This window comes from Mauremys mutica, chromosome 1 (genome assembly GCF_020497125.1).
Source record: "Mauremys mutica isolate MM-2020 ecotype Southern chromosome 1, ASM2049712v1, whole genome shotgun sequence".
Lineage (NCBI taxonomy): Eukaryota > Metazoa > Chordata > Testudines > Geoemydidae > Mauremys > Mauremys mutica.
The window spans coordinates 230,372,896-230,393,535 of record NC_059072.1 but is presented as its reverse complement, the minus strand read 5'-3'; the positions used below and the strand labels follow the sequence as shown (position 1 = coordinate 230,393,535).

General features: G+C 37.6%; 1 protein-coding gene across 1 annotated transcript in view; it reads left to right on the top strand.

Moving 5' to 3' along the window:
- Positions 1 to 20,417, top strand: part of FRMPD4 (FERM and PDZ domain containing 4) — a 449,028-nt gene extending 428,611 nt beyond the window's left edge. Inside the window, exons 8-17 of the mRNA XM_044982210.1 lie at positions 365 to 496; positions 2,697 to 2,816; positions 3,469 to 3,605; positions 4,577 to 4,703; positions 7,550 to 7,639; positions 8,238 to 8,420; positions 13,332 to 13,470; positions 14,110 to 15,171; positions 15,487 to 16,749; positions 18,150 to 20,417. Of these exons, the coding sequence (XP_044838145.1) occupies positions 365 to 496; positions 2,697 to 2,816; positions 3,469 to 3,605; positions 4,577 to 4,703; positions 7,550 to 7,639; positions 8,238 to 8,420; positions 13,332 to 13,470; positions 14,110 to 15,171; positions 15,487 to 16,749; positions 18,150 to 19,486 (4,590 nt within the window). The 3' untranslated portion in view covers positions 19,487 to 20,417. The remainder of the gene's footprint in view (positions 1 to 364; positions 497 to 2,696; positions 2,817 to 3,468; positions 3,606 to 4,576; positions 4,704 to 7,549; positions 7,640 to 8,237; positions 8,421 to 13,331; positions 13,471 to 14,109; positions 15,172 to 15,486; positions 16,750 to 18,149) is intronic.
- Positions 20,418 to 20,640: the final 223 nt, after the last annotated feature.

Below are 20,640 nucleotides of genomic sequence, written 5' to 3'. Positions count from 1 at the left end.
CATATAGTTTTAGAATTGTGTGAACATAATTTACACATTCAATTGCCACAAAAGACCATCCATCACAGTAATTTTATATACAACATACATTTTTCATACACAGTTCTAAAAATCTGGTCCCAAAAGTCTGGAGTTTAACTCAGAGAAGCCTAAACAAAAAGGATCTTATTCTGCACTTGTTTCTATCTTGTATAATTGTTTACAGCTGTGCAAAGTGAGAGTAAAACACAACCATTCTGACTTGGAGTATTTAACTTCCACTTTATACTTGTGTAAATGACTAGACAATCTGCAAGGCAATGGAAAATCAGGCCGCAAGCCTTTTGTGATTTTAATCACATTTTATAAATCCTGTCTTAATTAGGATGTCATCTTAACGCTCCAAGAAAAGCTTTCCATCAAGTGTATTGAACACTTTTCATTGATGCTGGAGCAGAGGATTGAAGGAGCTGGAGCCAAACTTCTCTTGCTACATGAACAGGAGACTCTAGCTCAGGTTGGTGTAATAATACATGCAAGTTGATATTAGATCATCTGTAAATTAACTGTTCCTCCAATTACTTATGTGAATTAATTAAGATGCACTGAATGAAACACTACCAGCATCTACACATGATTATTGGTTATGATAGTATGACTCTCCCGGAGTGTCAGTTTGTCTATTATCTAGACATCATATTTTGATGCTTTGGTAGCCCATTACAAAGGGATATGAAACTTCATAAGTGCTCATATTTATAGCTAGAAAATATGTATCATATCCTTTTTCATATCGTATATAGTACTACTCATAAATATAATTGAACAGACAAAAAGTTTCATTGCAACAGGCCAGAGAACTTTATTCAGTTTATCAAACCTCGTTTAAATACTTATGATTTAGTATTTTGCATCCTGACTGGTTACCAAGCTATTTCTGTGTAAGTTGAAGCTGTCTTCCTTCCGGTCATTTCCCACCTATTTTAGCAAAACTTTCCACAAAAGCATCGGGGGTCCTATGGAAAAATAATGACAACTCTCAAGGGCACTGTGATCGTGTAGTTAAAGACTGTATCCTAATGCAAATGCACAAGGAGGCTTGTGCAACCGTCAATCTTCTATTTCTTAACTTTGAAGTGCTTGATTCTGCAACCTGAACATTCTTTGAACGTAATTTTGTGTGTCGTTTATACAAAGTATGTGGGATTTTCAGAAGCACTTAGTGCTGGCCTCACTTTGCTCCCTCTTTGAAATCAATGGTAAAGCTTCCATTGAAATCAATGGGAGCAGAGTTAGGCCAACACAGGGGGCTTAAGAAAATCCCATTCAGAGCTTTTATGTACACACACACTATACCTTGGTATTTGGGAACAGAGATACAGAGAAAGTGCAGGACAATCTAAAGGTTTGGAGGGTTTTTTTAAGCAAATATATTATACACCTCTACCCTGATATAACGTGACCCGATATAACACGAATTCAGATATAACGCGGTAAAGCAGTGCTCTGGGGGGGCGGGGCTGCGCACTCTGGCGGATCAAAGCAAGTTCAATATAATGCAGTTTCACCTATAACATGGTAAGATTTTTTGGCTCCCGAGGACAGCGTTATATTGAGGTGTATATATATTACAAAGATTGCTAGAGCAAGACAGTTATTCCTTAAAAGATTTTAATGCTAAGCATAGCTCCTGTCAATCAATGAATAGAATAATACGATTATAAATTGTTAATATATAATGTTATATTTATAAATAATATAAAATGCTAACTTTCTATCCAGATTTGGTAGAATTAAATGGACTATTTTATTGTGCATTATTCTATGGCTTTCTTCATTGGAGTTCCTACTTCAATTTACCATCATACACTTGCTACTGACAATATTTTATTGTAGCAGAAGTGGAAAATGACCATTTCTTCTGATTGTCCCACAACTTACTTGGTAGCTCAACTTTATGCTACCATGAAATATGCTCAGCCTGCTGTTACTTTTATAAGTTTTATGCTGCCTGTCAATTAAAGAACTTTATCTTGAAATAGTGGATGACTCTATTCTCATCATGGAGTACAAGAGTCTTTGTATCTCTTGGTCTAGAATCACATAGCTAAAAAAGTGCTTAATAGTGATTGGCTCAAATCCCTTTTATAAATAAGGGGGTTTTTTTTCCCCTGGAACCACCACCTATTATTTTACTTTCTCAAAAAGTAATTTTCAATAAGATTTTCTTGCAAATCCCTATCAACAAATGTTCTGTGACTGAGAAAAAAACATACAAACAAAATCTATTTAATCTATTACTTTGAAGGCTGCCAAGATCAAATACTTGGAAATCATACAGTGAAAGTCTCTTAAAGTGAATTCACTTTTTTCATGGAACAACTTCACTGTCAGTGGAGAATAACTATAGCCAACATTTCAGTTTGCACATTGCACTGGAAGAATCCAGTACTTTCATTGCACTTAGATGTGTTTGGGCAGTTTGTGTCCTGATAAATCTTCAGCTGTTCCTGGTCCCACACACATACATATTTAAAGACGGACAAAGTTCAATTTTCATTTTGCCAAACCTGATGCAATGCCCATGAAGTCAAGTCAATGGAAGTCTCTCCGTTGACGTAGGTGGGCTCTGGATCAGGTTTAAAGTGTCTAAAACTAAGAACAACATTCCAAATCCAGTGTTTCAAAGTGCTAATAAGATAATTTCACTCTTCTAGGTAACCCAGAGGCCAAGCTCCCATAAGATGAGATGTTTGTTCAGAATCAGCTTCGTCCCAAAGGATCCCATTGACCTTTTAAGAAGAGATCCAGTTGCTTTTGAATATCTATATGTACAGGTAAGTGAAAACATAACTAGTCTTAGTATAAGCTAAGAAAACATGTAGATGGCAACTTTGAATGTACTTTTTATTTGTGCTTTCTCAGATAAAAATTGGGCAATGGGAGGGTCCTGATTTTTAAACATATTGATTATGTTACCTAAACCAACCACAATCTGAGAGATGTGCAGGTGTTTATTTTCCAACAAAGTCCCTATCCCCTCCAAGCCCTCACAAAAATATCTCTTATATGCTAATACTGTGGCATCCTTCCAAAGAGTATGCAGCTCTAGGAGGTTTACGAAAGTGAGCCGGCAGCACTTCCCAGCAATCGTTTCTTGTCCTGTAATGTCATTCATGGAAAATCTCTTGGAGGATAGGAAAGATGGTGCGCACACAGCGGGGATGCAGGCAGAACATGCTTGTTTCAAAATCCACATGCCATTTGCTCTTTGGCAGCTACCTGGATTCTTCTGAGGCATCCAGACCTTCATGAATACCCAGCACATCTGAGAGACATAGCTTGCTGTCAGTGTAATGCCACCTTTCAGCATGGGGTCAATCCATAATGCAGCCATCTTTAAAATCAATCAATAAAAGCTTGTTTATGCTTCGCTTTTTAAGTCAAAGATTTTTTAACTTGATGCTCCCTCTCCTGGTTCTTTGGCAGAGCTGTAATGATGTGGTTCAGGAGAGGTTTGGACCTGAGCTGAAATATGATATTGCTCTGCGGCTGGCTGCATTACAAATGTATATTGCGACCGTGACCACCAGACAAACTCAGAAAATCTCCCTCAAATATATTGAGTAAGTATAGTGTATAGAGCATTCCTCAAAAACAAAGGTTAGAGAGTGTTTGTAGGTCTTTTGCATGTTGGTCGATTGGTCTGTCTGTCTGCATATCCTGATTTTAGGTTTGTGTGCTTTCAGTGCACTTTTAATTCTCATATTGTACTTGCCCATCTGTTGACTAAACCACACTTAGCAAGATGGCCTCTACCTGAAACACACCAGCTTTAAACCTCTCTTCCTCTGAGATTGCCACAGACCCCAGAGCACTGAGCTGAGACCCTCATGTGATCTCTATGGCTACTTTGGAAGTGATTCCACTTCACTTTTGAGGGGGCAACATTTACAGCTCTCCCCATCCAGAAGGATGGTCAGCACAACACAAGGCCCCTGAGGGAGAGGTGCAGTTGTCAATTTTGACCTGATTAATCCTTGACTGTTGTATACCAACAGTGTCTCCAAATACACAGGTTGTGTAACACGTGCTGAGCTAAATTGCCTTCTCAGTTACCCTGGTGCAACCTTTGGTCCAATGTGCTCATAGTGGGGTGTAATATGAAATATAGGTCTAAAAACCCCTAATAAAGAACAAATAAAACAGACCAAGTAAACCCTTGCCATTGTGCCTTAAGAAACGTTCCTTACAGAAAATGTAGAATTGTATCACGGTTTATGTGTATATTCCTGCATCTATTCATAAATTGGAGGTGAGGAACTAAAGATTAAAAATGAGAAGAGTCTCTGAAAACAGTTTGGAAAATCCCTGGGGTAGGAAGAGCCTCACACCGCAAATGTTAAAGCATCTTATTTTTCTATGAAACAGTATGTACTCTGAGTACAGAAAATAATCTGTTATAGCATAACTGGTGCCTTCACTAACTCTCCCTCTGCTTTCAGGCATTCATTTGCTCAGCATCACAGCCACCATCTAGTCTTAGATAAATAATCAACACAGGAATGTGAAATTAAAGATATGCCTTTTATTGCAGAAAAGAATGGGGATTAGAGACTTTTCTTCCATCTGCTGTGCTGCAAAGCATGAAAGAAAAGAACATAAAGAAAGCACTTTCACACCTTGTCAAAGCAAATCAAAACCTAGTTCCTCCGGGTAAAAAGGTATTTGCATCTTAATGGAAAATATATTTTAAAGACCAGAGAGGACTGCATGCACGGGAAATGTTTAAAATTAGTTCTTTGGAGAAATACCTAGCCAGTATATTTTCAAAGATTGTTAGACTGTATAACTTTCAGTGCCTATTACCACATTTCCAAGAACAATTAAAAATAATTAATTATACCCCAGCTAAACCATCTCCTCATTTTGAGAATGGTGGAAAATTGATTATTAACCACCAGGGTATGCCCAGGATTTTTAAAATTCATTTAGCACCTGCTGTTAATGGCAAACTTGTTAGAGAATTACATTCTCTATGCTTCCAATGCTCTAAGCTATGTTAACCTATGAGCTTGGCACAGACATAAGACATTTTCATGGTACTACAGGATGATTTGCTCTGGCGCCGCAGGGTAAAGTGACCACAGTTGGCAAGATGTCACTTGATAAATTATCTCCCTTATTGTAATTGAATCTTCCGAGTTGTTATAATATGCCTAGTCTTGGTATTAAGCCTTTGCTTCAACCAGGAAAACTGTGAGGGAAAATGTTTATGGACATTTGTCTGTTTATACCATATATATGCAGCTTTTAGATACTGAGACACTCTGTGAATGGCAGAATACCAACGGCTTGATCCAAAACCTATTGAACTAAACAGAAAGACACCCATTAACTTTAGTGGGCTTCAGCTCAGGACCCAAGAGATGAACATAAATCTGTGTTTATTTTAGTACTGCTAAATGTTAGCGGTTAACGAAAAGCTAATTGCCAAATTTTTAACTGAACAAACCAATGTGTACCCTTTACATAGCTGCAGCAAAAGCTGAAATGGTGTCAGCTCGATGTATTTTATCCTAGTAGTTCAGGTATGTTTGAATCCATCCCTGCTGCTGGATTCCCAGCTGGCAATAGTGGCCCACAGTAGCTTGCGCTATCTTCAGTTACGACAGAGATTACAACGCTGCCTCCCTGATGCGCACCTTGACAAAATTATCTATGCTTTTTGTTACCTTCAGGTTGGGCTGCTATCATATGCTCTGCTGAGGGCTTCTCTTGAAATACATAGTGCAGCCACCTGCATGTTTAGCAAGACAAGACAACATGAAAACCCTGGTGCTCTGTAGTGGCTAACAATCCACTCTGGGAGTAAATCCAGGAAGTGGTTATCTTCTATAAATTTGGTTCCCTTCCTATCTCAGAGGTTTTGTCTCCTTTTCACAATCATTGTGTTCCATTTGACTACTTTAGCTATCTGTCCCCAGGATTGAATCCCAAGTGAGGGATAGGAGAAGATATTTTCAGTAGAAGACTGAGCACTAAAGCCTAAATCTGGAGACCTGTAGAATGTAATGCATGATAAATGTATTTATTCAAATTTTTCTAATATGGGCATGAGGTACACCACTGGACAGGGTGGAGTGGTAAAATCATAGAAATGCAGGGTTGCAAGGGACCTCGAGTAGTCATCAAGTCCAGCCCCCTATGCTGAGGCAGGACCCTGTAAACCTACATCATCCTTGACATGTGTTTGTTCAACCTGTTTTTAAAAATCTCCAATGATGGGGATTCCATAGCTTCCTTTGGAAGTCTATTTGAGAACTTAACTGCCCTTATGGTTAGAAAACTTTTCCGAATATCTAACCTAAATCTCCCTTATTGCAGATTAAGCCCGTTCCTTCTTGTCCATTTGCCCATTTTTTGGAACTAAGGGGGGCTTGATTTGCATGCAAAATATATTTTTTAAACTGTGGATTTTGAGGTTTCTGCCTGAGCAAGGGCTGCAGATTTTGGGCTACATTATTTGTATGAATTTAAGAGATTTTTTTTTCCAGTCTAAAAATTATATTTGAGTTCTTAATTTTTAAATTGTTTGTTTTCCCCAAAAAATTAAACAGCAAGCAAACACAGCACTCCTGCCCCCCCCCAACCTTCATTTAAACCTATTTGTAAATTATTCCTGTTTTTCATGGGAATAAATTATGGCATGTTTATAGGTCTCTCTTCCTATTTTTCAGGTTCATCCTCTGTTACGGGTAGTAGAAAAGTGACTAAATTATTGTTTGTTTAAAAAAAAACTTCTTAGTAGTAAGTTAGAAATAAAATCCTATATATCACAAGCAGGGCCGGCACCAGGTTTTCTGCTGCCCCAAGCGGCGTGCAAAAAAAAAAGCTGTGGCAGCGCGATCGCACCGCTCTGCTCTTCAGCGGCAATTCGGCGGCTGGTCCTTCGCTCCCAGAGGGAGTGAGGGACTTGCCGCCGAAGACCCGGAGCTGCTGCCCCAATAGCAGCCGGAGGGCCGCCCCCTGGTATTGGCCGCCCCAACACCTGCTTCTTTAGCTGGTGCCTGGAGCCGGCCCTGATTACAAGTATCTAGCAAAATGTGCCATTTATAGCTGTTCTTAGCAATTTTTTTAACATTTTGTTCTTTTTAAATTCACATTGGTAAACCAAATTTTAAAGAACTGCTACTGATGGTGATTATGAATAGGAACTCCAGTCTACCCTTGAAATCCCTCAATGAACAGATGTTTAATCTGAGTAGTCCAACATTTTCCTTTTACTGGAAAAGTTCCAATGTACTTGCAGTGCCCTGATGCAACCCATGCATAAGTCTTGAGTACATCTGATCAAAATAAATAAGATTTTAATTCCAAGATCTGAAATCCTGTTCCTTCATCAGGAAGTCAAATATGTAATGATTTATCGTCAGTCTGATGAGCTCTTGTCACAGTCCAGTATCCTTAGGCTGTGTAATCATGTTTTAATTCTTCCATTTCCATATGTGTGGATTTCCCTCATTGCATCTTACTCCTGTAATAACATCAGAGGTTTCCTTCTCCTCAGCTGTCTGCTCTGCAAGCCAAGGTGCATTATCTCAAGTTCCTCAGCGATCTGCGATTATACGGGGGGCGTGTGTTCAAGGCAACATTAGTGGTAACTTTTTCCTTTATTTTCTTGATAATTTTCTCCAATTAATTTGTATCTGCCTCACTCTCACATTTGCTTTAAGGAAGTTCAAGTCCAAATCAAAAATTCTAAAATAACATATACACTATATTGGATCCAACCACACAAACACTTTTTTTTCATTCTTCTTGAAAATGTCTTCCGTTGTATTCTGATTTGCAGCTTGGAGGTAGCATTCATTTGATGGATGATACCATGGGTATAATTATAAAATACTAAAGCTGTTGAATAAAAAATTATTCTTTTAAGACATATACTCTACATCCACCCATGAAAACCACAATGCAGTTTCTAACAAAAGTAAATTGTGACATGATAACTTTTATTTTATGCATTTTACTATAAATCTAGTAAAATCATGTACCTGTTTTTGGTTTTGTTTGGTTTTTCCTCTTACCGAAGAGTTTACTAATCATGGCAAAGAAATACTATGCAAATTAAATCTCATAAAAATGAAACAGGGTAGAAGTGGTGTTTTTGTTTCATCTTATTTTATTTTTGTTATGCAAAACCTGTCAGGTTTCTTACTCTTTTTAATTTTTATTTTCTTCTTTTTATGTTACAGCAAGGAGAAAAGCGTTCAGAAGTGACTTTGTTAGTAGGGCCCCGCTATGGTATCAGCCACGTGATCAACACCAAAACGAACTTGGTGGCCCTGCTAGCGGACTTTAGCCACGTTAACAGGATCGAGATGTTTACAGAAGATGAGAGCACTGTTAGAGTTGAGCTCCATGTCTTAGATGTAAAAGTAAGTTGACTATTGATTTGTATCAATGTAGTATCTTAAAATAGCACGATTTTCATTTTCCCTCTGTATTGGAATAGTTGATAAAGTTGTGCATGATTTTATGAACGTGTATTTTAGAATTGTTTTAGCCAAATGGCATACAGCTGATTACTTAGGAACATAGGAATTTCCTTATCACATAAGACCAGCTATCTAGTCCAATATTCTGATCCAGATGCTTCAGAGGAAGGTAAGAGAAACTCCACAGTGGACAGCTCTGGAACAACCTGCCTAAAAGGGAAATTTCTTCCCAGTCCCGTAACTCTTCTGAATTCTTTTTACTCTATCTACTGTAATTGTGGGGGCCCTTGTTCTTCATATAAATGTCTGATCCTCTTTTGAATCCTACTGAGCTCTTTGCCTCAGTGGAAATGAGTGGAATTTTGCATATTACATCCTCTCAGTGCATTTTATAGGATCTTGAAGCTTTATGGTGGAAGCTTTCATAGACTTTCTATAGAATTGTATAGAGGATAAATAGAGCTTAAAGTGGGAAATATCACTGTACGCAAAAGTTCAATACTTTTAAGCTAAGGATGCTACCAATTTTCCTCTTTCTTACAAAGGTATATGGAAAAATTACACATGGAATATTTACCAAGTTCTTCTTTCAAACACTTAACTTTTATTGACAAGTATTATTTCAATATATTTAAGTTAATAATATTGCTGCAAGTTGATCTGGATGTACCAGTAAACATTATTGGCTGGTAAGCACCTTTAGCTCCCTGGACAATAATAATATCAGAAGATCCCAGAGTGCTTTATAGCTATTAATGTCACAGAGCACCCCTTTAGGATAATTATGTGGATGGGGAAACTGAGACAGAGATTAAATGACTCATTTTGTTCACACAGAAGTTTTGTGGCAAAGCCAGGAATCTCCTAGTCCTATGATGTAATCAAAAGATCATCCTTCCTTTGTGTTTAAGACCAGGTAGTTTGAAGGAACCAGGATATGGGAGTCTAAGAAGGCTAAAACACTTTATAATACTAATTAGGGCTGTTGATTAATCACAGTTAACTCATACAATTAACTCAAAAAAATTAATCACGATTAATCGCCGTTTTAATCACACTGTTAAACAATAAACTACCAATTGAAATGTATTAAATATTTTGGATGTTTTTCTGCATTTTCATATATATTGTATTCTGTGTTGTAATTGAAATCAAAGTGTGTATTATTTTTATTACAAATATTTGCACTGTAAAAATTATAAACAAAAGAAATAGTATTTTTAATTCACCTCATACAAGTATTGTAGTGCAATCTTTTTGTTGTGAAAGTGTAACTTACAAATGTAGATTTTTTTTTGTTATATAACTGCACTCAAAAACAAAACAATGTAAAACTTGAGAGCCTACAAGTTCACTCAGTCATACTTTTTGTTCAGCCAATCGCTAAAACAAACAAGTTTGTTCACATTTACGGGAGATAATGCTGCCCTCTTCTTATTTACAATGCCACCAGAAAATGAGAACTGTCATTTGCATGGCACTTTTGTAGCTAGCATTGCAAGGTATTTATGTGCCAGATATGCTAAACATTCGTATGCCCCTTCATGCTTTGGCCACTATTCCGGAGGACATGGTTCCATGCTGATGATGCTTATTAAAAAAATGTGTTAATTAGATTTGTGACTGAACTCCTTGGGGGAGAATTGTATGTCCCCTGCTCTGTTTCACCCACATTCTGCCATATATTTCATGTTACAGCAGTCTCAGATGATGACCCAGCTCATGTTGTTCATCTTAAGAACTCTATCACTGCAGATTTGACAAAATTCAATGAAGGTTCCAATGTGAGATTTCTAAAGATAGCTACAGCACTTGACCCAAGGCTTAAGAATATGAAGTGCCTTCCAAAATCTGAGAGGGACAAAGTGTGGTGCATTCTTGCAGAAGTCTTAAAAGAGCACACTCTAATGTGGAAACTACAGAATCCGAACCACCAAAACAGAAAATCAACCTTCTGCTGGTGGCATCTGACTCAGATAACGAAAATGAACATGCATTGGTCCTCACTGCTTTGGATTGTTATTGAGCAGAACCCATCATCAGCATGGATGCATGTCCCCTCGAATGGTGGCTGAAGCATGAAGGAACATATGAATCTTTAGCACATTGTTAGCCGGCTACAACAGTGCCTTGAGAATGCCTGTTCTCACTTTCAGGTGACACTGTAAACAAGAAGAGGGCAGCATTATCTCCTGCAAATGTAAACAACTTGTTTGTCTGCGCGATTGGCTGAACAAGAAGTAGGACTGAGTGGATTTGCAGGCTCTAAAATTTTACATTGTTTTATTTTTGAATGCAGGTTTTTTTGTACATAATTCTACATTTGTAAGTTCAATTTCATAAACTTACAAATTGGCCTACAGTACTCGCATTAGGTGAATTGAAAAATACTATTTCTTTTGGGTTTTTTTACAGCACAAATACTTGCAATCAAAAATATATATAAAGTGAGTATTCTACACTTTGTATTCTGTGTTGTAATTGAAATCAATATATTTTAAAATGTAGAAAACATCCAAAAATATTTAAATAAATGGTATTCTATTATTAACAGTGCAATTAATCGCACGATTAATCGCGATTAATTTTTTTATCGCTTGACAGCCCTAATACTAATAGCTAAGCAACACAGACCATAAAGCAGAGAAGTAATCTGTAGTAACCTGCCAGTTCAGTGAGGAAAGAGAAATATAAATGGTGAGTATCAAGAATGACAAGGAAAATGAGTCGTGCAAGATTTATATGGAATAATTAGCAAGAGGGTCAAAATACCTATTCTGCTTCCTGTCAAAAGGAGAAACCTACCAAAAGTAGCGTTATGATGGCACATGAATAAGGATATGGAAATTTTGCATATGATTATCAATAAGTGAAAAATAACATGAAACAGAGGTTCCACTACCACAGTGGGTACGCCTAGGAAGTGGTTGATATTGGCCGGGAACTAGGCATGACCATAGCAACTGGGAAATACTTTCAGTACAAAATAAAGCTGCTCAAACCCTTGACAGAAATCCAGAATGAGGGCACCACTAACAGCATTTGCCTTCCACTTGTGATGAATTCCTCCATGGGATGCAAGAGGAGGGAGTGGGCCTAGCTGAGTAAGGAAGGGGTAATTTACATCTGCCTGTAGCAGCACTAGTGAATGTGGCCTAAGTGTCCATTCCCCAATCAGTAAAAGGGAATGATAATATCTCTCAGCGTTATTGTGAAGCTTAATTAGTTAATGCTTGTAAAGCACTTTAAGATCTTTGGTTGAAAAGTTCTATAGGAGTGTAAACAGCTTGAGTCTTTCTTTTACCATTAATTTTCTTTTTCAGTATTCTCTCTACCATGTTATTTCCAAAAAGTCATCCATAAAAGTTTAGTTGCTTATAGGTTACAAAAAGTGTGAACAGCAGGTCACAGTAATACTCTTGGCATTTAAAATCTCTCTGAAAATCATCTACTTTTATTGATCCTCTCATAAAATTCAGCATCAAGAAAGCATTTCAGACACCTCGCTATATACATGCACACCTGCTCCATCTTAACACTAACATAATAAGAATTGATTCACTCATCTTTGGGTAATAATTTGTTTTAATTTTATGCCCAAAGCTGACTGCTTTGTGGCAAGCATGTGTCCTTATACCAAGGCTCCTTTACTTCTGAACAAAATCTCACATTGCCCAGAAGCAAAATGATAAATAATCATAATAATAATTGCCTGGATTTTTCCATCGGGTCTGCAACTGCACATGTGAATAAGGGTGTCATGGAATTATGTCAACACCATGTGTATTGGCTTAAGATTCTAGGATATGGATTAAAAAAACCCATATATATCCTATTTTGTGCTTTGTCTTAGACAGCTATGATCAGAGAACCTTGTTTTGATCAAGAGGGCAAGTACACAGCCTCCTTCAGGACCAGTTGTCAATTAGTTTGCAGGAGAGTCCAATAAACTCTTCCCATAAATGTGGATACTGCTACAGCAGATGTCGGCAACCTTTCAGAAGTGGTGTGCCGAGTCTTCATTTATTCATTCTAATTTAAGGTTTCACGTGCCAGTCATACATTTTAACATTTTTGAAGATCTCTTTCTATAAGTCTATAATATATAACTAAACTATTGTTGTATGTAAAGTAAATAAGGCTTTTAAAATGTTTAAGAAGCTTAAATTAAAATTAAATTAAAATGGAGAGCCCCCCGGATTGGTGGCCAGGACCTGGGCAGTATGAGTGCCACTGAAAATCAGCTCGCGTGCCACCTTCGGCACCCGTGCCATAGGTTGCCTACCCCTGTGCTACAGTGTGGCACTCCCGGGACTTTCAGTGAGCTGTAGCAGTGATCACATGGGTCATTACAGTGCAGCAAGGTGCTGGGCTGTAGATCCACACCCTGGCTTTCCAGGCAGTTACTTGCCATGTAGACAAACCCTAGGGTACACCAGTGAGAGCAGTGAAAGATTTAGTTCTAAAATTTTATGAACAACATTAACTTTTTAATAAGTTCTAGATGTTAAGAATCTTAGAACTCACTTGAGAATTGAAGCTTTTATTATTAATAATTATATAGACAGCAATACAAATATTAGTTAAGCACCAAGTGAATTTAAAATGTCCAGTTGGACATTTTCCTTGCTTCATCTCTCCGAACATTTTTTACCCGAAATATTGTTTTCAATCAGACCTTTCAGAGCTGAGGAAAACTAATTTATTTTTTGATTTTCCAATGTAGCATTTGTGAAATAATTCTTATAATTTACATTTTATAAATATACTAATTTTAATAAGTCATGTTTCAGCAAGTAAATGTATTAAGAATGAATAGCCTTAATGAAGACTTGGTTGTTTCCTTCATAGCCTATTACTTTGCTAATGGAATCATCAGATGCAATGAACCTTGCCTGTTTAACAGCTGGATACTATAGACTACTGGTTGATTCAAGGCGCTCAATATTTAACATGGCCAACAAGAAAAATGCAGGAAACCGAGAAACAGGTATTTATTGCATAATGCATTAACAGAAGTAACATGTACAAAACAAGGCCTCGATCCTGTGATTGGACCCACTGGGACAAAATTCCATTGATGTCAGTAGCGGTGTGTGCAGGTACAGGGGTATGTCCGTTCAGATCTGATTGCTAGTTTGGGGCCTAGAGTTGTAATATATAAATTCGGCTTTATAGTATTTTAAGGTTCAGCCATTGTTCGTATTAATGGTAACATAAAATGTTTAATGTATTACTCCTCGTGCCACAGTGAAACAAATGAATGATCATTTGTTTGCATACAGGTTATAACATTTTATATAACCAGAGTCTTCATGCAGAAATGTGAGGTGCTGGGTTTTTTTAGATTATCATAACCAGTCCTGGGTTATTATTTCACCTAGTTTTAGTTTAGTTCTCTGCCCTCACAGCATAAAAACATCCAGTTAATCTTAATTCTTAAACCAAGAGCTCCATATCTTGAAGTAGAGGAGCATTTGAAAATGGTTTGACTGTAAAAGGGACAAGTTTATGCAGCTGTTCTATATTTAAAACATTGCTTATTCAGAATTAACAAGTCAATATTATAAAATTTGATGAAGCAGTTCATTTGTTAAATGACTGTTGCTTTTATTTTGCCAAACTGTAGGAAATGAAAATAGAGGGAAGTATAACCTCCATGCTTCTGAGTGGAACTGTGTACCAAAAACTACTACATTCATGGCTGAAGGGGATCAAGAGGCCCAAAGAACATTTGTGGACCCAAAACAGAAGACTGCAGAAGTTTCCGAAAGCCCCATGTGTCAAAAAGACCACAGGCATCTGTACATAGAAAATACCTATAATTCAGGTGGACTCGATCAAGGGCTGACCAAACAAGATGACTCCACTGAGGCAGGAGAAAACAGAAGTTTAAACCAGCAGTCATTATTGTCACTCTCAGGACTGGAATCTACCAAGAAAGCACAGGACTCTCCAAGGGGAGCAAAAGTATCCTTTATATTTGGAGATCACAGCTTGGATGGTATCAGTCCCCAAACCCTTGGCTATGAAAGACTTCTGGATGAAAGTCCAGAAGTATTGGACAAACAGAGAGCTATTTATATTAGCAGTACCAATGACATTAAAGGTCTAGAATTGTCTCCAGATGTTGAAAGCATTCAGTTTGCTACAAATTCTGTTTATGCAAGCATGAACGATGGCAAAATATTTGGAGCTGCAGAAGGGATAGAAGAGCCCTTGTTGCATGACATTTGTTATGCAGAAAACACAGATGATGTTGAAGATGAAGATGAAGTTAGCTGTGAGGAGGACATTATGGTAGGAGAAATCAGTAGGCCTACCCTTCTCAGTCTTTCTGGTTCAAGTGATGATATTATTGATTTGACATCACTCCCCCCTCCCGAAGGTGATGATAATGAAGATGACTTCCTATTACATTCTTTAAACATGGCCATTGCTGCTCCTCCACCTGGCTTCAGGGACAGTTCAGACGAGGAAGACTCTCAGCACCAAACAACACAGTATTTAGAAGACAAGGAGCAAGCTAGCAAGCTAGGAAATGATGACATTCCAGTGTCACTCATTGATGCTGTCCCTACTAATACTGAGGGGAAGTGTGACAAGGGACTAGATGATGCTGTAGTCTCCACTCTTCAAGCACTAGAGGCCTTGGCTGCTTCAGAGGAACAGCAGACGAATGACAATTCAGGTTCTTTCACCATAGTTACATTTATTCATTGAACATCATTCCACTTCATCCATTTGCGCCATTTAGTCTTGGAAACATTCCATTCTATGTTTTTACCATCATGTACGCACCTCACATTCCATATCATGTGGTAGAACTACCATAAAGTTGCTAAGTTGCCTTTCTTGGGGATTATGCAATAAAATTGGAGTATGCTTTAAAATAAACCATAAAAATCCCTTTATTTTTATATTTAACGCACCCCATTTTCTTATCCATTTATTCAAGTGCCTCAGATGCTTTCATTAATTGGCTCTTATTTTTTGTGGCATGCAGGTGTAGCAATCTTGCGAGCATATAGCCCTGAGTCATCTTCAGATTCTGGCAATGAAACAAACTCTTCTGAAATGACTGAAAGTTCTGAACTAACTGCAGCACAGAGACAGTCAGAAAACTCCACACGTATGTTTTTGACCACTAGTGAAGGGTACCAACCCCTTGTGGAAGAGCAAACAGAGTTCCTCGTTGCTAAGAATCAGGCTGGAGGACCACTTGCAAAATCCTCACAGTCCATAGCTGGTTGTCAAGCTGCTGAGCTACAGTCAAAAGTTGTGCCTTCAAAGCAGATTCTTCATTCAGACAATATGGAAATGGAACCAGAGACCATGGAAACAAAATCTGTCACTGACTATTTTAGCAAATTGCACATGGGGTCTTTGGTATACTCTTGTACTAGTAAAAGGAAAAATAAGATGACTGATGGTGAAGTGAAAGCAGCCTGTGATGGTAATGTTACTGTGAAAAAGCATCAGGGAGCTAAAAAAGCAGAGACCGATGAAGACCTAAATGCTATATGTGGTACTCTTTCTTCAAGAGATGGTCAACGCATAAGCACTTTTAATGTGGAGAGAACTGCCTTTCGCCAAAGATGGTATGCTGCTGCCGATGATGAAGCAGCAGATAAACCAAGCTCAGAAACAGTGAATGGGAAGACATTTCCAAGAGTTTCTGGTCTTGGTAAAACAGATACTGGCTCTAAGAATGAAGTGAATCCTGAAGTTAATGAGGGTGATACTTCAGCACTTGGCCCAGGTGAAAACTTTTTGTCTGATATGACTAATGTGTCTTCAGCCAAAGACCTAAATGACTCAGAAGATGCACATGACCATTCTTCAAAGCTACCGGAAGCTGAGCAGAGTGTGAGTAGACTTTGTGAATATCACTTGACCAAGCGCATGTCATCTTTGCAAAGTGAAGGCCATTTTTCTCTGCAAAGCTCCCAGTGTTCTTCAGTGGATGCAGGATGCAGCACAGGCAGCAGCCCATGTGCTACCCCAGTTGAATCTCCTCTTTGTACCTCTGATGTTAAGCACATTATCTCGGATTCGTCTGTGAAGGGCATTGGCTATATTGCAGCAGATGAAAGAGTTGCCATTCTTCCAAACCATGGAACAACGTACAAGGAACTACAGCAGCAGTCAGAAGCTGCGTGTCATAGAATGACAATGCCTGCCATTCATTCAGCAGTTAATGCTGAACCACTGTTTGGCACTTTGAGAGATGGATGTCATCGGATCCCCAAGATTAAAGAAACGACAGGTACAGCAGTTTCAAAGCATGTGTTTTTAAAGACACATATTTAATAGGGTGTATATGTAAAAACCAAGTGTGAAGATTACGTCATCTCTTATCTGAATGCATATTGTCAACCTAGAGTGGACAGTGAAATTAGGTCTAAACTGTTTCTATTCATTCTCACTTTCTGGTTCTGCTGTGTGGCTTTTGCTAAAATAACCCCAATTAACATGTTGACACTCAGAAAAAGATTTCTATTAGCATTAGCTTTTTTAAAATGTTTCCCAATCTCCAATAGACAAGGCTGTCTATTGGAAAGAACATGGCTTGAATGCTACATCAGAATTTCTAAAATTTTGTTTCTTTTGATTTTCTGGATACTTCTGTAGAGCTAGATATATTTGAGCCATATAAGCTTTAACAATGTATGTAAATTTGGGGTAGTGGAGAAATCTGTGATTTAATTATCACGTATTATATACTATTTGCCTTCTATGTGGCTAAAATAAGTGACTTTTGCTAAAATAAACAGTTGCACAGAATAATCTCCAGATAGCAATATGAAAATTGTGTTGTTATTGATAGGCCAGGAAAGGCTTAGAGCACTAACTGTAAAGAAGAGAAAGAAATGGTATTAACTATGCATCCTTTTAATTTAAAAACCCATTGCATAAGTTTCCTGTAGGGATAGCTTAGGTGCAGTGTCCTAATCACATAATTTAAGACCCAATTTTAAGAGATTTTATAAAATCTTGGTTTGGGGGGTTTTGTTTGTTTTTAATTTAATTGAAAACAATATTTTGTTGGGGGTCTAAACATTCCCCCCTTTACTGGTTGCAACTGAAACACAGCAGCATTGTGTAAGTTTATGAGAACCAAAAAATGAAACTGACAAGAAGCAAAAGTGAAACAGTTTCTTTTCACTGCCTAAAAAATGCATATTGCGAAACAGAATAAAAATAAATGGAATTTTCAAAATTCTTTCCATTTTAGTAACATAAAGGATTTTTATGTCAATATCCCTTTAAATACTAAATGGGAAACTTCCATTCCTGTTAGCAGAGGAGTGATGTTCATGAAAGTTCTGTGGAACAATTTTCTGCTGCCTTATATTGTAAGTCAAAGTGTGGTAATAGAGGGAGTAGTCAGTTATTCATAAATGAGAATATGTTGATAGATTTTTTTTTAATTTCATGTTTAGAGAAACACGAAGACATCTGACTATTTCCTGAAAGACACATTACTATTCATGCATGGTACTAGCTGAAATGGGGGTCCTGGAAAAATATTGTGAATATTTTTGTCTATTAGGACAGGTCATTTTTTAAAAAAAGTCCATAAAAGATACTTAGAAATTCAGTCTATGAATATTATCAGTGTGATGCTTAATTATTCTCTCTGTTCTTCTACTACCCCTAGTGTAGCTTTCACAGAGCCTGGAAAGGGAAGACGAGGGGGCATGCCTTCAGCTTTTCCTAAACAGCCTCTAACTGACTCCATCATGCTATCATCCAACATTTGCTCAGAATCAAAGGTGCCAAGTCAAAATCAAGACTCTTGTGACATTCCTAAAGTAAAACAGGGATGTGGGGCAGCAGTTAGTTTATGGCCATATGACATGATGGGAGGAAGCCTCAGAATGCCACACAGCAGGAAAGTATTGAGACGCAGCAGCAGCGTCATTGCAGGGTCCACAGGCATTGAGATGCTTTTTGAGAAGAAAAAGGCTGCACTCAGTCTGAAATGTCTAGACATTGCTGCAAGAGATGATTCCAAGGCAGAAAAAAGGGTGGAACTCCCTCTGGGCAAAAAGTTATCCAAAAGCTATTCTCAAAGTTCTGTGAACGTTAGCACTGACATCAAAGACAAAAAAAGATCTTCGGTCACCAGCTCCATGCAGAAGGACTCCAAACAGTACAGAATATTGCCCTTACGAAAGTCAGATGCCAGCAACTGGAGATGCCGGGGCCCGTTTAGCTATTGTTTCCTAAACGGAGGAAATGACAATGAGGATGATGAAGATGATGGAGACAACAACCACCTCTCATGCCTCTATGAACCACAGATACCGTGTGTGTTACCAGAACCAGCCAGTCAGTCTTTTTCTGTTGAAAATGAGAAGAAAGCTGTTGAGCCCCCGAAACAGATACTAAATAGTACACATGACAAGAGCAATGCTGAAGACCAAGGTGGCCAAACTGATATGAAACTCAGTGTTATGGCCTTTGATGCACAAATCACAAGAATAAATGTGATGAAAGAGAAAACTTATGCAATGCCTGATGGATTTCTTGCAGCACAAAAAGATGCCAATGAGCTGCTCTCTCTGGTCCGAGCAAGTGTGGGGAAGAAGGAAGATTTACATCCGGAAACATATGACCTTAAACTTTCTCAGTACAAACAACTGTTATCCATAGAATCGAGACAGTTGGGAAGTGCCTGCAGGAAAATGGCCATGGCTGATAAAAGCCCCGAGGAAATGCTTCTAGCTATGACTTCCAGCTTTCAAGTGCTCTGTTGCTTAACAGAAGCCTGCATGCGTTTAGTGAAAGTCATGAACTCTGAAACACAGCAGCAGGAAATTATAGCTAAAATAGATGAGGTCGTAATAAACTACATTTGTCTTCTGAAAGCTGCAGAAGCAGTGTCAGACAAGACCTCCGATGATCCTAGCATTAAACTCTTGGCTCGACATTCGACTACCATGGCCGCTATTGTAAGCACACTAACACGTTCTCTTAAAATGCTTTTAAACAAATAAAATACAAACGTCACTTCATAATCTACCTTTGCAAAGCCATACATAAAACCTTTTGTTTACTGTATGTGTATGAACTAATGTAACAAACTCAGCTCCCTCTATCTGTATATTTTGTTATTTTATAAAAAATAAGTATGAGATAAAAAAACAAACAGTTCTACTACCGAACATTGACAAAGTACTGGCCAGATCTATCCTTCTGTTTATATTTTAAATAAAATGACAAAAAAAGAAAAAAAGAAAAAAAATCAAAGAATCCCACAAGAGCATATTGACGTTTGGCTATTTTTCATATAGTCAAATCTACAGGTGTATGATGTGAGATTTTAAAGCCTGTGATGTCAGAGGAATTGTTTCCTGTTCCCTCCGAATTTCCATTTGGAGAACATTACATCCACATTTAGAAATAAGAAATGGAATCATAATGTATATAACACAGTATTTAATGTTTTAAAATTATAATTTTTAAGCATTGGAAATAGCAAAAAGACATTTAAAATCCAAGAGACTATTATGACTTACTAGAGAATATATATATAATAAATAACTCTTTTGTTCATATTGCCTGGTTACCTGATGCTTCTTTTCTAGGAAATGCTTCCATATTGCAAATAGAGAAAATTATAGTACCTGATATATATGGTAGAATGTTGCATTTTGGGACCAAATGATAACTGTGTGGAAGGTAGAGAAGAAGGGGGGAGGGCATAGAAGGTGGAATGGGGTTATTTTTTTTATGATGAAAGAACTGCAAGAAATGCATTGGTTTCATTGAAGATAGAAGAACCTAATGGCCAGGTCTAAAATCCTTTCATTGGTGAACAGAAACCAAAGAAAAACCATTAGGAAGTTACTATTCTTGTACAATTTTATCATAAATAAATGAATCATGTCTATTTTGTTAACGTATTTTACAGTTCGTATCAAATGATTCTAGATGTATAAATGTAAACACCTTCAAAATAAAGTTAATCTTTTGGAAGAAAATACCCTTTTTGCCAAAAAAAAAAAAAAAAAACTCTCTCAAACATTTTTAGCAAAGAACCCAGGTTCTTTTACTGGTGATGGAAAGGGCATTTTGTGACAGCTTCTCTAATCAGAACTTTTCTGTAAAATATACAGTAGCATTAAAGTTGCAACACAGGCAAGGTAAA